Source organism: Lissotriton vulgaris, unplaced genomic scaffold, assembly GCF_964263255.1.
Source record: "Lissotriton vulgaris unplaced genomic scaffold, aLisVul1.2 SCAFFOLD_1466, whole genome shotgun sequence".
Lineage (NCBI taxonomy): Eukaryota > Metazoa > Chordata > Amphibia > Caudata > Salamandridae > Lissotriton > Lissotriton vulgaris.
The window spans coordinates 596,330-614,381 of NW_028247724.1; the positions used below are offsets into that span (position 1 = coordinate 596,330).

Here is an 18,052-nt window from a genome sequence, read left to right on the forward strand (position 1 = left end):
AGATCCACTCATTGCTCTCCTGAGATATGTACTAGAACTCCCAAAGAGAATTAGACGGTTCACTGCCAAGGCCATGGTATTTAGGATAGCTTTACACTAGGTGTAAGCACCTTCCTTCAATGGTTCATAATTGGCTCACCAGAATGATGTATTGCAAAACTACTAGTGAGCTGTATACTTCTCTCCACCCCCTACCTCCAAGCCAAAAGATATATGGCAACCCCTGCATGACTACCAGCTTTTAACCACTGAGTCCTCACAGGGTATTCCCCAGCTCCACACCAGAGATTCTGGATCGTGACCAACCATCTGATTCCAACCTGCAGCACCCGCCAACTCTCTGTACCGACACTCCATAGGGGAACTATACGCACACAGTGTGCCATCCCACTCAGGTATGTTCACCCCCCTCCCTTGCCCCCCCTTTTGTGTTTCTCTATGCTTTACACTGGCATTCCCTGACTGGCACTGGGGCAAGCTTATACTCCTCTACTGTATTACGAATAATTGGACTTCACAACTTCCAATGATGCTACAGCGAAAACAGCTATGTTTGGTTTCGTCTTCTTGGGTAGTGATTTTTTAAAATTGAGAATGTTTATTATGGGTACATGGATTTTCCACTATTTAAAATAGTACACTACGCTCCTAATGTGTTACTATATCCATCATGTCATCTATCCTATTCTCTCAGCCCACACTTCTTATGCCATGGGACACGTTATCGTTTATCTGAACATTGTATCTAACTATGGATATACATACCTTGACATTGTGAGAACTGCATTGCTATACTGTGTACACCTATGCATTTATGTGTATCAAAACTAAATAAAAAGATAACAAAAAATGGTGTGAATCAAAAACGTTATCTCCAGCCACCACTGAAAACAATAGCTGCCACAACTATCCTGCTAAATGTATTATTCACATGCCTCCTCTCACCCTGCCACTATTTGATGATCTCTCCCGCAGAGTGCTCCTCCACCGCAATTCATTCACCCTATCAATGATGGCCTCCACGCAGCCTGTGTCTCAGCTACATGGAGAGTGTGTGGAGGAAGACCAAGTAGTTCAACATAGTGGTCAACCACACTGCCTATGTCCTTCTCAGTAAAGTTCTCTTTCTCCTGTGTGAGAGGATTTGCATTTTTAGGACTGTTGAGGCAGTCTGGGTCCAAAATAACATTCTGTACAAGGCGAATATGACAGGACACTGGGTGTCTCTTGTATCTTTACACTTTCTAATGTCATGCTGCATTATGTTTGTGATTGCTATCAGGTGTGGCTTATTTCCTTTTACTCCCATTTCGAATTTTGTATTTTTGGGGACATTTTGCCTGACATACACAAGAATGTGATCTTTTATGTAGTATCATAACATTCATAGTTTTAGATGTACATCTATGCTCCCCCTGATTCACATTGTTTAAAAAGTGCTTTCGAATTAGATCTGCACTTAGAAGATGGAAATGCGCAGGTATTTTTGAGAATACTGTTTGTTCTGAAATTCATGCATGGTTGTAGATGTCCTAATGTGCATACAATTCTGAAGGCAACTTTCCCTTTACAAATCAGGCCTCAGGTCTGCAAATAACTAAAATCAAGACTCTGACTGCTCAAGACTTTTAGAAATCATTAAAACAATTTTCAATTATAATTGTGTAAAAATATTGAGCTTTTTTACAATATATATTATCATCATTTTTTGGGCCATTTGTGCACATTTCGCCACTAAATTATAATACTTATTGTGAACAAATTGCTCTAGCTTCTGGTTTTGTATGGGAAATTTTAACTTGGGGCCATATCAGGAACAGCTACACTGGCTTAGAGCAGAGCCAATTGTTTTTATTTAAGGGCCCCGTAGTGTGTAAAGTAGGGGTGGGTGGAACTCTCAGAGTTTCACTCTATGGAATTCCACAGAGTTACAGAAAAACTCTGTAAACATTCCAAGCAATTCCTTCACGGGCGGTAAATAGGTAGCATGTGCCAACGGAACCATGATTTGCGCAGTAGTACACAGCCTTTCGAGTTGATTTTGCTGCTGCTCGAGTAGAAAATCTACTTGAGTGGCAGCAATTCTACTTGAATGGCAGCCTCTGACTGTGACTGGTTGTGAATGCCGGTGAACGTTCGCATTAGAAAATCATGCTAGGGGATGCTAAATCTCACTAATGCTTGCCAGCTTGCATATTCTGGCACCTCGCAGGAGAAGAATTCTGCCACACAATTGGCAGAATTTCGCCAGAAGTCCACTTTAAAGCGTAATGTGGAGTGGCCAAAATTCCAACAATTCCGCTAATGGAAAGTAATATTTAACCCACCCCAGTGTAAAGAAAACTCGGTTAACCCAGTATTGCTGTGAGTTAGTGCAATATTTTAGACAGCACAGCTCTGACAAAGAAAGAGGCAAACCTTGTATACTAATGCCCGGCTAGAGTGTTTCAAAACCAAGCCCTAACCCAAAGTTTGTGAATTATTTTTCACCATTTCCAAGCTATACTGTATACAAATCAAGCTCTAATTGGGGGAAATATTGGGTTAAATAAATTCACGTAATGGCACTGTGGTCTGTGGTGATCCTGTGCAACACCAAAAATTGATCAGGGATCAATACTCAATGACATCATACTACAATGGCCCATACACATTCACCCAGAATCCCTGATGCACTGGGGTAAAATGTATGTACATTCAATTCTTTCTTTTATAGGTTATTTTGTGACATACTTTTATACAATTCTAACTTATACTTCAACTTTCCTTCCACATGGTCGATGGACCAATTAGTTGAATAGTTGATGTCAATCATAAGACTATCTAACTAACTATTCAGTCAGCTAAATAATCACAGACTCGCAGTAAAGGTAATAATATTTTTATCTCAAATATAAGGTTGATGCTCAACTGCATATGGTCACAAAATACAAACAATGAATCTCACAAAGGGGGAGAAAACATATGCAACTTCAATGAATACAAACTCATCAAAATAAGCAATGACTTTATGCAATAAAGGAGTGGATTAAGAGACAAAAGTTTCAGCAAAATCATATGCGAAACAAAATATACCTAATACATATCAATATATTGATGACGGGGTGGATAGGTAAAGAGGCAAATGTTTCAGAGACAAAATACATTTGTAAATACATTTTCAAAAGTGAATTAAACTAAATACAAACCTAATGGTCTGTAGAAAACGACCCCCCTGGCCTAGGAGATGGTGGGAGTTCCCCGAAATAGAATCAGGGAACAAAGGCAAAAAAGGACAGGAACAGAACAGGTCAGGAACAGCTAGGCCTCTCTGCAAACCGACGGACAGCAACACATCTCCCCTCTTTCTCTCCAGCCAGCCTAACACTAAATCACACCCTAAAGGCACCCCAATTATTCCCTAAAAACTTACATGTCCATCCCACATTTGTTACAAACTTTCATGTAACTAGCAAGTTGATTGGTAGGCTTGGGAGGTGGCGTTGTCACCCCACTGTGACTTCACCTACGATTCAGCAAATGTATTATTCTACATTCTTTCCCAGGGTTTAGTTCCTAGCTTGTTCTCAATATTTCTACATATGATACATTTTTAAACAGTCTTTATTCATTAATTTTAACATCATCCTCAGAATGAGTCTCCGGTCCCACGACTGGGCACATCACTTGGCAGTTGATCGTCATATCGGCCTTTAACTCGTACATCTTTTCTGCAGTGCACAGCGCATCTGTCTTGCCTTTGACAGATCGGATTCACTCCTCTGATCACCCCCTCCCTTTTCGCCCACTTAAGAAAGATGGTGCTTCAACCAGCTCACTATAGTAAATGAAATATGAACATTTATTAATTATATGATAATGCAATCTTCACTGTTTACCACCCACCTTTGTGTTATTCCCCATTAGTGTTACCTAGCATAAGTTTTGAGCAAAAGCTGCATTATTTATTATTTCAAAGCAAAATGCAACATGCAAACTACTGATGAACATGCGGCCTAATCATGCAATATTTCTCGTTTCTTACAAGGCACAAAGGTTATTACTGTTTTAACTCTTTCAAATATTATTTCATGTTAATTCATGCATGCGCAAAAGCAATTTCCCTTGTGTTTATGTAAGATATAGGTTAGTTTCTTATTACTACTTACTGTTAGTACGTATTATGGGGGTATTAATTCGAGCAGGTTACTTTTTGCGAAACCCTGCTCCATCAGCGGTATTGTGATATGGCCCTAGGTCTTACTAAACAGCAGTTGTACATGCAAACATGTGCACAAGGTGTAATTATGCACACAAAGCAGGTGTATGTACTAGTTGTACATTCTAATCCCTTTGTTCTGCAGATAATAATAAGTGGGAAGACCTGATCCCTGGTGCTAAGTTTATTTCTGCTGTGGTGTTCTTGCACCCAATACTAATATCATAACATTGTTGATTATTTACTATTTAACAGGTGTTTTTCTTTTTGTCCTTTCTCTCAATTTCTTAAGTCTTTGGTGTGTGGGGTCCTATATTATTTTCTGTCCCTCACCTCTAAGATTTTCCTATCATTGATGATCAGAAAAAAAAATATTAGATTGTCCAACATAAATAAAGTGAGGTGTGTGATTGCTTTACTCCACCAACCCCAACTCTATTGGTCTATCTGAGGTCCCTTTCAAACAACCTGAGAGGAAATGACTCTTTAAAGTCAACAGGGTTGGAACAAGCTAGTGGGTCATGAGCTGATTTTTGGAGGATAACATAAGCCATAGCAATAAATAAAAATGCCTATAAACTCTGAATTTATCTTATGAAATTTGCTCCTCTTCAAAGAAAAAGGTCAAATTCCAGGCTATGGGCCTTATTATGACTTTGCCAATCTCAGAGCAGGGCTGCCACGCTGCCGCTAGCTCTGAGACCGCCAAAGTCATTAAAGACTGCCTGCCAGAGTAAGACTTATTTCTACTCTGGCGGGCGGTTCTTTAGCGGTCCCACTGCAGTGTCTTTGAAAAGGGTACTGCAATGGGAGCATTAAAGGCAGTTCCTGCAGGGCATGGACTGTCAAATCCATGTCCTGCAGGAACTGTGGGGGATTGTGCACAGGGGGACACAACATGTGCCCCCCCGAATGCACCCCATGACGCACTGGCCCAAGGGGGCCCTGTAGGGCCCCTTTTGTTTCCTCACTGCCATATTTTTGAGAGTACTGGCACCGCCAGCATAGTAGGGGCCTCAGACCACTGCTCCACCACCAGGGATCATGGATCCATGGCGGCAGCAGCAGTCCAGTGGCGGTCCAACCGCCACAGTCCTGTTGCGGCGGTAGACCACCAGTATGATCCGCCACCACTGGTTCGGGGGTCCATTGGACAACTGACCTTGTAACTAATGACGACCTACATCTCGTCACAAATTACTGCTTATTTTTCAACATTGGGATTGATGTGTACAAATTCCTCTCACTTAACAGTAAGTAAAGTGAATTAGTTGACAATATTGCTGGGGTACAGCGAGTGTGAAAGGAAAGTCTGTTTATATTCTTGAGCAGAACATATGCATTAAATAACAGTATTGCTACCTATTGTACAGATGGAGAGCCTCTTGTAGAAAATAGGAATACATAACTGTGGTGTTAATATTATGCAGAGCAAACATCAAAACCTCAGTTTTATCTCAATGAAGTCAAAGGAAGCTTTTCTTAACCCAGTCATTAATTCTGAACTTTGAGTGGGGATGGTCAAATATTGTGGTGAGTGATTGTATTCATTTATTGATTTGTAGAAATGGTATGGATGTTTAGTTTTTCCAGCTGACAGACTTTTCCTTCCTGTGGAGGAGAGATAAGTGCCTACCAAAATGTTTGTCTTGATGTTGTGAAGATTGATTAAAGGCAGGGCTTCAAGTGGGCCGGGTCTGTCCGATGCTGAACACCAGCAGTTTTTTTAGGAGGGCCTCAAAACAGGTCTCTACCAGGCTCTGTTTTCGGGCCTCGCACAGGTAGTCCATTTTTGTTGTAGTCTGCAGTGAGGGCATGCACATCGATTTGTGCATGCTCGTTTTGCTCCCTTCTGCGTAGTGGAGGTCATGGCATGATGACATGACGGCATGAGGTCATGCCAAGTGAGCGTTGTAGGAGGAAGGTAAATCCTTTAAAGAGTCATTCCTCTCAGGATTTCCCTTCTCTTTTTGCAGCGCAGTAGAAACATCTTCATGGTGTTAGCCTTTGGAGTGAAGACATTGTGGGATAAACAACCAAGAAACGGATAGGACATGCTTTAAAAACTGAAGAGGCAGATGACCGCAGGCAACCTGCTCCAGCACGACCCTGCTCTGACAATTCACACTGAGCGTCAAGGCTGCAGTGTAATCCAGCAACAAGTGAAGCGTTTCTCCCTCTCCTTCCAAAGGGGTTTGCAGTGAGAGGAACTAGTCTGCGTGATCGGGCTCCATCCCTAACAGCACCAGCAAGTTTAAAAGTTTAAATTGACATACACTTAATGATTTGGGTGCCGTGTTTTTCTAAGGTGGGATAATTGGAAGGGTTGGGTATATCATTGGTTTCAGCATTTTTCACCTAGCCATTACTTTCAAACTACAAGGTTCTCATTGTGGGTACGTTTGTTATGGGGGTAAGGTGATCACATGTTCTGGTGTTAGCTGTAAGACAAGCAGCAGAATGCAGGAGTACGTTTAGAGGTGGCAGTGACATTTTATTATGTCATGTAAGAAAGACATCCTAATCAGTATTTTAGATGCCAGTGGCTTAGATTTACAATTTGAGATGTCATTGCAGTTTTTTGCTCTTGGAAATGTATTTTCCAAGTGCAGATGACCTGCAAATTATTGATTGATGAAATGTCAGAGGCGTTTTAGAAAGAATAGAACTGATCGAACCAATTCGATGATGTGGACAATATGAGAGTTTATGGAGAGAGTTAAGTCAGTCCAGAAAACATGCACGTTGTATTTCCAGGGGTGAAGTTTTCTACACACCAAGATTGGCGCCATACTGAATACGATCCATAGCAGCCCTGTGGTATCTCTCATAGACCGGACAGCCCAGTATCAGAATACAAACGTTTAGGTAGAGATCCACCACAATCACCTAAAGACAAAGAAAGATGGCAGCGCCCAGGGATAGTCGTTATTCTGCAGAGTGAGGCAGAAAGCTGGCAGTGCCTAGGGATAATCTTAATTCTACTCAGCGACGAGTGAGGCAGAGATGGCAATGCCCAGAGTTAGTTGTTGTTCTGTGAGGTAAAAGCATGGCAATTCCCAGGTAGCCTTATTCTAAGTAGTGAGGTAGAAGGGTAGCAATTCCTAGGAACATTCTGTGTTCCATGTAGTGATGCAGTGAAGCAGAAGAATGGCAGTGGTGAGGGTTATCTGAGTACTGATGCAGTTAGGTAGAATATGACTTACAATATGCATTGATGCAGTGTGGCAGATGGATGGCAGTGCCTCTGGATATTCCTTATACTGTGCAGTGAAAGAATATTGTAGAAGGATGTCAATGCCTAGGACCATTCTTTATACTGTGCAGTGAGGTAGGAAGAGAGCAGTGCCTACTGGTATTCTTTATTCCATGCAGTGGGTAACTGTTTGGGTGGAATTTTCTGGGTTTAGGTGCTACAATTGTCTGGGTCCAATTGTGTTGTGATACATTCCTCGCGAAAGGTTTCATCCAAGAGCCATTGTAAGGGTAAGTATAGAGGAAAACGGAGGATTGTGCCCTCACGATTTGTCAACAGTAGTCCAAAAGGAAAATTCAAACGTTCTTTGAAAGTTTTTACATGCGTGATTTTTATTTCATGTTATATTTGTGGAAAATGAGGACAGCCGACACGTGTTTCGGCCCTATGGCCTATAGGCCGTGGGCTTTTTCAAGGCAAATATCAGTTGTTGGGGTAGGTAGAATTCATGATTCTCTAGAATGCCGGTATGTAGTTTCTGCGGTCTGCCGGTATGTAGTTTCAGCGGTCCTGTGCCTCTGGATATTCTGTATTCCTTGCAGTGATGTAGTAGGATGGCAGCGTCTCAGGATATTCTTTATTACAGGCAGTGATGCAGTAGGCTATTCTTTTTTTCTGTGGGTTTAGTATTGTTTGGATTCTGGAGTAGTATGCTACTCACTGAAAAAACAATTCAACACCTCAGGGGCAGCAAGCGCTATATATATATACAAACCTTTTCCCTCTTCCATCCCTCCACTATCCTTCTCAATCCAAATAACTGACTAACATCACCACCATTCAAATTACTTTCATATTTCACTATACTAATTCACCAATAATCCTTTATAGGTTCTGTAGTAGCGTGCTACTCGCCGAAAAAGGACTGCCACACCTCATCAGGGGTAGTAAGCGTTACATAAATCCAATTACCATGCAATACATGGAGCCTTAGCAGGGAGTGTGTGTATGTGTGTGAGAGACGTGTGCAGGCAGTGTGTACTGGTATCTGTGTGTGAGGCAGTGAACAAGCCCAGTTTATGCAAATCAGGATAGAGTAAGTAGACTGGAGTAGAGTACATACAGCTTTGTATGCACAACAGCAGAACAACCGTGTGCAGAGTGGAAGAGGTCTAACACCATATGCGTTTAAATTTTGCAGGCATTCAGATATATTTGTAGTGCGTGGACAGGGTTATGTAATACCTTAGTCTGTGCACTTCAGAAGGAATCGAGCAAGATGGAAGGCAGCAAATAAAAATTCGCTTCTAGTGTTTGGATTATTCAGTGACCATCTGCAATAAGTGTGTGTGCATGCGGATAAGTAAAAAGTGTGGGTTCAGTAAGGAAGAGAGCAAGCGCCACGCATTGGAGATTCAAACTCGTCATAACTTCTAGAAACAAAAACTTTAAAATGTAATAATAACCAGAGAATATTTTAACATTTTGTATTTAAAACTTTAACAATTTTACTAAATTAAATGCACACAAAGAAATGCACAGACAAACTTCCTCACTGCAAACCTGCTAATGTTCCTGCCGAGATATGATCTGAGTTCACTTGAATAAAAATAGAAATAATAAAATGTGTTTGTGCAGAAGTGCATGTGTGCTTAGACAGTTCAGGGAGTGCGTGTTGTGGGTTGCAGTGATTGTTCTCAGTTGTGTGTGGCAGCAGAGTGTGTTCTGTACAAGAGGAAGACAGCAATAGTGTTTGTGTTTTTGGAAGTGGCTATGTGGGCTACTCAGGGATTACATTCAGTTGTGTGGCCTGGCTGGGTGGTCAGAGTGTGTATGTGTGTCTGTTTTCTAAAGTTAGAGGGGCTCAATCCATATTGTTGTATTGGGCCTGCCACCTCTGCCTGGTATATTAGTCAAGTGGAGTTGTTTACTAAGCAATCATCAATGCCATAATATAAGATAACATTGAAACAAATAGCTATAGGTTAACAGCTTCTTCATTGCAAGCATGATGTTCACACAAATGAGAGTGACAAGGAAAGCCAACAAATGGAAAGCAATGGGCGGCTCCAAGCCTCTCTATGTTCATGGTGAGCCACAGTTTACCTTGCAACAGACTTAGCATGCACTGTCTAGAAGGCTTGACCTAAACACAGCTGATCACTGGTGTGATTGCGTGCCTGTAAGCTGCAGTGCTCCAGACCCCTCTGTGCCATGTTAATGTATGCTATGGAGAAAGGAATGGAGTATGCAGAAAAGTACAGAAGAGGGGTTTCAATCGGTCTTATTTACCAATTCTTATTTGGAACTACTTCCATCAAATTGACAAAAGTATCACAGTCACGAAAATGTAACACTATTGATTCATTACAAGTTTTTAGGACGTGAAACATGCTGCAACAGGTCCCCCCTACATGGGAATATTGACCTACTAAGATGTTTGCAGGCTGAACTAGTCAAAATCGGTTAAGACCCACAGTTTGGGAAAAACTTATTTAGAATACAGATGCAAAACTATACATGTCCATGTGTTTTGAGTGCCATTGTGTGATAAGTCTGGTTAAACTTACCAGTGCTATCTTAAGGAATTTTGGAGCCCAGGCAAGATATATTTTGGGGCCTCCAGATCAGGAAAACCTTACAACTCCACTGCACAATGAGAGATCCTTTCAGGAGCAGCACAAAATGAAGAGGAACATCTGCCTGCCAGATGGCATTTAAGTTAAACATTGTTGATCAATGGATTAACTATTCAATTTTTGTTGCAGATAAGAGGCTAAATATTCTTGTTGAGTGACGCAAGGCCTTATGACCTGGAAACCAAAATCAGCAGAGGAATATTTGTTTTGATTTTTCAGATATACCAGTCCAGCCTTCAAGAAGGACGTTCTAAATTTTAACATGGCTACAAGTGGCTTTTCTGCTTCTGCTCTGAAGCACAAGTCTCTGCAGTCTTCAATGATTGAATTCCTACCATCACTGAAGCATCAGCGTGTTACAGGGGAGTCTTGTCCAGCGCAACCAACTAGTGTTGAGGCCAGTAAAACTCAGCAAGGACAGTCCACCTTTACAATGTGCGCAAGAGAAAGAAACCGTCAAACTCCCTGACTGCTGGAACACTAAACAGTGGTATTTTCAAGAGGAATATAAATGGTTGTATCTTAAGTCAGGCAATATTGGATGTTAGTCCTGAAAACAGGCTAAATCAACTGGTCTGCCAGTGTGCAATAACACCCTGGGCATGCGGATAAGTAAAGGGTGGGCAGATGGCAAGGTTGGTCCTTCTGGTGACGGAAAAGCTGTCACGCAGAAACAGCTCAGGAAGAAGCTTATGAAGCATAAGGCGAGCGTTACTCACTTGGCAGCTGAAGACATTCTTACAGCTCACAAGAAAAATACATTGGTGGCGACAGTACACAAATGTAATGCAAAACATATGGAGCCCACATGCAGGGTATTTAACACTGCCTACTACTTGGAAGAAAAAATCTCCCTTTCATGGACCGCCCTGATTTAATTCTCCTTCAGACAAAGAATTTCAGTGCAATGGGCCGTGTGTTGCACAGCAATGTGACTGCAACTGAAATAATAAAACACATTGCACTGGAAATGCAACACAGATAGGTCTGTTATATCAGACAACACAAACTAAAGATCACAGTATTAATTAATGAGATCACTTCTATTAGCAATACTTATACCTTAATCATCTACCTCCTATGGCCTTTTTTGAAATAAAAGTACTCCAGTGACCATCTCTTTTGGTCTTCTGGAGCTGGCAGAAACAAATGCCCTTGGCTTAAAAAGACAGCTTTTCTAAGCTACTCCGAAAAAGTTGGACTCACAAAAAGTCTGCTTCATGAAATCTTGATTGCGGTGTTGTCAGGATCCTCTTCCTAAGGACCCCGACCCTACCTGTCTGCCTGATGTAACTGCCCCTTTCTTTCTTCTCCAGCTGCCGGAATCAGAAGTATGCCCACCCGGACTTGAGGCTTCCCCACATCACTGGCCCTTTAAGGATCCCTTCGACGAGTGGACAAGCCCCGCCCCCTGGAGGTCAGACGGTGGAGTGTCAGCAGAAGAAAAGGATCCGTGAACCAATGAGGAAGCGTTCCAGAACTGGAGGAAGGAAGACGAGCGAGCACCTCGACGGACAGAGTTCCGAGAGCGGGACGAGAGAGGGAAACCTGCCATCAGAGGACATGTCGAAGCAGAAGAAGAAGAGCCCAGAGGCCAACCTCTTCACGCAGCGCCCCTCCACGTTCCAGGAGGAATGTGGCTATAACAGGTGAGTGCTCATCTCAGGGGAACCTGGAGGTTGAATACGGCAGTACCGGAAGGCGTTTCAATTAAACATTGTTGATCAATGGATTAACTATTCAATTTTTGTTGCAGATAAGAGGCTTAATATTCTTGCTGAGGTTGAATACGGCAGTACCGGAAGGGGGGTGGGGATAGGGAGACAAAGCAGGAGGTCTAGCTTGTATATCCTATCCCCTCTGGTGACGGTCCCCTCCTCCCGCACCTTCGTAGAGAACGCCGGGTGTTGCCTCCCTTCAAATCCCCTCCCTGTTTGTACCAGTTGGGCAACCAAAGCACTAATAAGTGCCTTATTCTGTTTTCTTTATTCATATCCTTCGGAGTACCATGCCCATCCATCTTTCGGCCACGACGCCAAGGAGGAGAATCCCTATCCACCTGAAGACGACGTCTGCTGCACACCCTTCTATTTTTGTTTCTTTGACTTCTTTGAAAAATAAGACTTGACCTAGCACATCTGGTGTTGCGTTCCTACCTGCCCTGGGTGACACGTGGTGGAGAATGCGAGCAGCGTAGGTCCATTGGGAGCCAAAAATGGAAGCGCTAATACACCACATAGTAGAGGGGCAGAAGAAATTGGAGTGGACAATCGAACGGCAGATGAATTCTGCTCGGGCCAACCGTGACACACTTAAAGAACTCATGAAAACCCTGGTCGACGCTCTATGACAGACAGCAGATTACCCACCCCAGGAGGCTGCTGGTCAAAAGCCCTTCCGAAGTGCTCTGGCTACTCCTAACATTTCACTACAGAAATACATCCCAGGGGAGGACCCTTATGCATTCTTGCTTAACTTTGAGTCTGCCGCGAGAGCAGCCGGCTGGCCCTTGGTGAAGTGGCCCTTTTTCCTTGCGCCCCTGCTCACGGGTGAAGCCCAGGTGGCCTGCCAGGTCACCAATTCAGGGGGAGTTACTTCTTACGAGGAATTCAAAGCAGTAATCCTGGACCACTTGGGCATGGACGCGGAAGCCTACAGGCTTCGATTCCGGAAGGAGAAAGGTGCGCCTGGGGATAACCCCAAGACTCTCTATTTCAAGTTAAAGCTTGTGGCAGACAAGAGGTTAATGCAAAATGACAGGTCTAAAGAGGAAATACTGAAATCCATCTATCTAGAGCAGTTTTTTGAATCCCTTCTATATAACAGCCAGCGGTGGCTGAGACAGCATGCCAACTTAATTGCAGAGCAGGTGGTGGACATGGCCACTTCCTATGCTAGGGCCTAGCCTCGCCTCAAGCCATGGGAACCAGAAAAAACCTCCCCGATCAATACCTACCCCAAGGAAGGCACTCAGAACCATCTAGGAACCTGAGAGAGCACAGATTCAGAAACCAGAAGACCCCCTGTATCGTGGGCCTCAGTGTTTCGAATGTGGGGAGTGGGGCCACATTGCCCGGGACTGTCCCAGGAAGAAGATGGACGAACCCATGAACGTTAGTTATGTCCAGAGGAACCTCATGTACACGGAAGAAATGGGGACCTGTTTTTATGTAAGTCTCAGCGTCAATGATTCTCCTGTTTGGGCCCTCCTCGATTCAATTTGTTGCCAGTCTGTGATTAGGGGTGGGCTGGCCAGACCTGAACAACTTTTTCCGGGGAGACAGGTCTTAATACGTTGTGTGCACGGGGATGTCTGCCCATACCCTACAGCACGTATTCCCCTTCAATGCCCTGGAGGTTCCCTCACCCTGGTTACAGTGGGTGTTCTTTCATCCCTACCCGAGGATCTTATCCTCGGTATGGATAGCCCCAACTGTCTAACCTTATTTTCCGACCTAATAAAAATAAAAACCCCTGCTGGCTCCACACCCAAACCTCCCATATCCAATGCCCTATTGTCACAGGATCCTAGCAATGTGATAAAAACTTTTGATGGGCCCAGAAAAATGACTCTACCCTTTCCCATGCCTGGCAAGAAGCCCACCACCTTCAAACCCGACCAACCCAAGTCTTCCCTCACTTTCAGATAACCAATGGTCTTTTGTACAGGGTGGCCAAGAAAGATGCGACCCCGCAGCTTTTGATTCCTATGGAATTTTCGCAACCAGATTCTCTTTTTTGCCCACTCCCACCTCCTTGTGGGTCATTCTGGGGTCACAAAAAACACACAAAACCTCATGCAACTCTTCTACTGGCCAGGGACACACACCCACACAAAACAACATTGTCAAGAATGCCCCATATGCCATAAAAAGAACCCCTACAGACCCCCGCCTGAACCCCTACAGCCTTTGCCAATCATAGGACAACCCTTCGACAGAGTGAGGATGGACCTCATTGGTCCCCTGCCAAAATCCACGTAAGCGTTCTAACACGTCTTAGTCTTAGTGGACTATTATGCCTGTTTTCCTGAGCCCTTCCCCCTCAGGGCTCCAGCTACAGCTAATATCGCGGACAAACTGTTGGGAGTACTTCTCACGTGTCGGGTTCCCTCAGCAAATCCTTACAGATCAGGGTACCCCCTTTGTCTCCCGACTCATGACCCAGGTATGCAAACTCCTGGATGTGAAACATATCAAAACCTCAGTTTACCACCCCAAGACCAACGGGTTGGTGAGAGGTACAATGGGACCCTAAAATTGACCTTAAAAAAAATGTTGAAGGGGGAGGGAAAGAATTGGGATTTACTCTTTTCCCTTGATCTCTTTGTCATTCGAGGGCAGTTCTAGAGCAGCCTGGGGTGTTCCTCTTTAGAAATGCTCTATGGCAGGCAATCCCGGACCCTGTTAGAAATGACAAGAGAGACCTGGGAAAAGGAGCCCAATAACAGTATGGAACTCCTTGAATATACCCATCATCTTCGATCACGCATTGGAAAATTGCGTGATCTTGCCCATACCAATCTGGAGAGGAGTCAACGACGTTAGAAACTCCTTTACGATAAAGGAAAAAATGGAGGGTGTTGCAGGAAAGCGACTGGGTCCTTGTACTCCTCCCTTCCTCTCTTTCAAAAATCAGAAAATGAGTGGCAGGGACCCTACTGGGTGGTGTCCACCATTGGTAAGACCAGCTATCGTATACAGCTAGGCCCTAGTAGGTTTCAAACTTATCACATCAACCTACTCAACAAATGGATAGGTCCCCCTCCTCGCCACGTAGCTTACTCCTCCCTAGAAGACACTTCCACCCTAGGGAGTTTGGTTGTTAACACAGAGCTAAGCTCTAAGCTACAGAAGGAACTTCTAGACACACTAGAGTTCTTCGCTCCTTTGTTTTCAAATCTCCCAGGCAGGACCACCCTAGCTGAACATCGCATAGAAACAATCCCTAGGAAGGTAGTCAGGCAAAGACCATACAGAATCCCAACCGCTAGAAGAGAGGCTATGTCCAACAAAGTCAAGAACATGTTACAAATGGGAGAGATTCTTCTGTACCAAAGTGACTGGTCCTCCCCCATTGTCATGGTACCTAAAGCTGATGGTTTAGTCCGATTTTGCATTGACTTCCGCCAAGTGAGCGATATTTCAAAACTGGACACCTATCCCATTCCCAAGGTAGATGAACTTATCGAATGACTCGGAGACGCCTGGTACATATCTCCCTTGACCTTACTAAAGGCTACTGGCAGGTACCCCTCTGATCGTTGGACCAGGAAAAGTCCGCCTTCTCCACCCCGACGGTCTTTTTGAATTTACAGTCCTGCCCTTTGGTCTGCATGGGGCTCCCGCAACATTCCAAAGACTAATGAATGAAGTTCTACGACCCCACCAGGCATTTTCGTCAGCATACCTGGACGACATTGTCATTTTTAGTCCCACTTGGGAAAAAGATCTAGAACACTGCCATCAGCAATGCCAATATCTACAAAAAGCCGGCCTACACGTAAACGCTAAGAAATCTCGGATGGGGTTTCAGAGAGTGAGGTACCTTGGCTATTTGTTAGGGAATCGGAGTATAGAGCCACTGGAAGAAAAGATCCAAGCCATCACTAAGATACCTCTACCCACCACCAAGAAAGAGGTCAGGGGCGTCCTGGGTCTTTTTGGCTATTATCGGAGGTTCATTCCCCAGTATTCTGAAATAGTCGCTCCCCTTACGGACCTTTTGAGAAAAGGCACCCCTGAAAGCTGTTTGGAACTGCTTCCCTACCTTATGCTACCTTTTTGAGAAAGCTTCTAAAGACCCATCCAGACCTATAAGAGACCGAAGTAAGTATGAAGGTCTCTTGAAGAAGCTTACATTCTATTCTTTTATCAGAGACTTGGGGTCAATGTGTGATGCACTCCAGGAGCTCAAAGACTTATCACTCTCCTTACAGAGGAGGGACATTACAATTTTTAATGCCCACATACTTTTGGTCAGTCAAGTATGTATATTTAGAGCAATGAAGGACTCACCAGGGGAGTTTGCTTCCGTGGCTCAGACAGTGGTTGACGAGGGCAAATTCAAGAATACTCCTCTTTTCCACAGAAGAAGGAACTCTTTGCCCTTAATCAAAATCAGTTTTACCAAAGTCTGTCTGTAAATATCAATAAACGATGTGTCCTGGATTCTGATCAAGAACTTATAGCCAGCTTCAGTGTGCTAGATGCAGGCAACTTTCCTTCTGGTGATGAATACATTCTTTATGGTGAAACAGATATACAGAATCTGTGTTCAGAGTTTTAGCTGCCATCAAGAGATACTATCAAAGCTCTTTAGACTTTTCAAAGATTTCGGTAGAAAGAAAACCCTGAAGAATTAAAGAAAATTCTAGTTTGCGGGGAAACCCTGCCAGCAAGTACTGCAGATTGCGAGAGAGGTTTCAGCGCAATGAACTTAATTGTTTTTCCAACAAGGTCCTCTCTTCTTGCAGAGACCATTTTTTCATGCTTATTGGTAAAACTCAATGGTCCTCCATTTGAAACATTTGTCACAAAGCTGTATGTAAAGAGTTGGTTAGCAAAAGGTAGAAGATCTGCTGAAGAAAATTGTTCTGAGAAACCCCAGCAAAATAGACACAGGGAATACCTTCAAGGGTTTTGGGACATTCGGCAATACATTTCTAAATAATATAAATATTTTTTACATGTTTTTTAAAGTGTTTGGTATTTTCTGGCTTATACTTAATATACATACTTTTTTTTCCTATTTTATTATAGTTTGCTGAATGCGACTTTATGATTTTCTTAAACACACAATGTTAGTTATCTTGATTTAGACCACGCCCCTAAGTGGATAGGCCAAACCCCTTTAAGGGGTTTGCCCCACCCCTTTTAGAGCACCCCCAATTTTTTCCCTACTTAAAGCCCTGATTAAAGGCATTTCAAGATGGTTCCAGACATTCCTGCTCATTCACGCAGGCTATTTAACAGGATCTGGTGCATAAAATCTGTTGTTCAGTTCATGATGTAGCAGAACTTTACGGAATTCACAATTGTTTTTCATGTTCACAAAATTGTTTTTTTCTTTTCTTCACAGCTATTGGCCATATTTAGATGGTAAAATAAGAGAAGCACTTGTTTTGCGAAGAATTAAAGTGCGACTTCTAATCAGCTGCTGGAAGGACACCCATCCACTTACCTTTAACTTTCTTACATCTCTTAAAGCAGTTTGCAGTGATCTCCCTGACTGCAGCTTGGAAGCTGTAAGTACCAAATCCCTTTTTATTCAGTTCGTTCTTTAATGACAACATGGCAAAAATAGACAATATTACAGGGTGTGTGTAAAAGCATCACCTGCTTTATGTGTTTCTGATATCTCTCTTGGAAGTAAAATCAATAATTTTCCAGTTCCATTTGAGCAGCATGCAACTGGTATGTGCATTTGTACTGAATTAATTTAATTATTCCTCTGTAGTTTTAAAAATATGTAAACACATTTAAATACACTTATAGAAGACTTGCTGGCAAGTACCCAAGATGGCAAAAAACATTGTAGGCCCATCCAACAGCTATGTAGAAGTATTGGCAAAGCAAATAGACCAGGCTTTCTCTAGTAACATATGCGAACACACCCGAAATGCTGTTTACTATATTAACCCCAGACCGTTTGGCTTAACTATGTTTGTGATAATAGTGATAGTAAATAAGTCTGTCACACACCTGCCCATATCACGCTTTGTTTTACAACACAGGCAAATACAGAATGATCATACAAACTGAAACAAAGAAGAACAAAGTGGTACTGGTGGTAGTAATGTAGTAGTAGTGATGGTGATAATGTTAATGGTGGTGGTAGTGGTTCAGTTAATGCTAGTGGTTATTATGATGATGGTGATGGTAGTGGTGGTAATGGTCTTGGTGGTGATAGTACTGCTGGTGGTATTAGTGGTGGTGCTAATGTTAATAGTGGTAGTGTCAATGGTAGTGGTACCAATAATGTTAGTAATATCATTGATGGTGATGGCAATGGTGGTGG

The 18,052-nt window shown here is 43.0% G+C and overlaps 1 protein-coding gene across 1 annotated transcript in view; it reads left to right on the top strand.

Moving 5' to 3' along the window:
- Window positions 1-17,279, top strand: part of PLD5 (phospholipase D family member 5) — a gene marked incomplete at both ends in the record, with an annotated part of 589,545 nt that extends 572,266 nt beyond the window's left edge. Inside the window, one exon of the mRNA XM_086949781.1 lies at window positions 17,114-17,279. Within this exon, the coding sequence (XP_086805907.1) occupies window positions 17,114-17,279 (166 nt within the window). The remainder of the gene's footprint in view (window positions 1-17,113) is intronic.
- Between the last annotated feature and the right edge of the window lie 773 nt (window positions 17,280-18,052).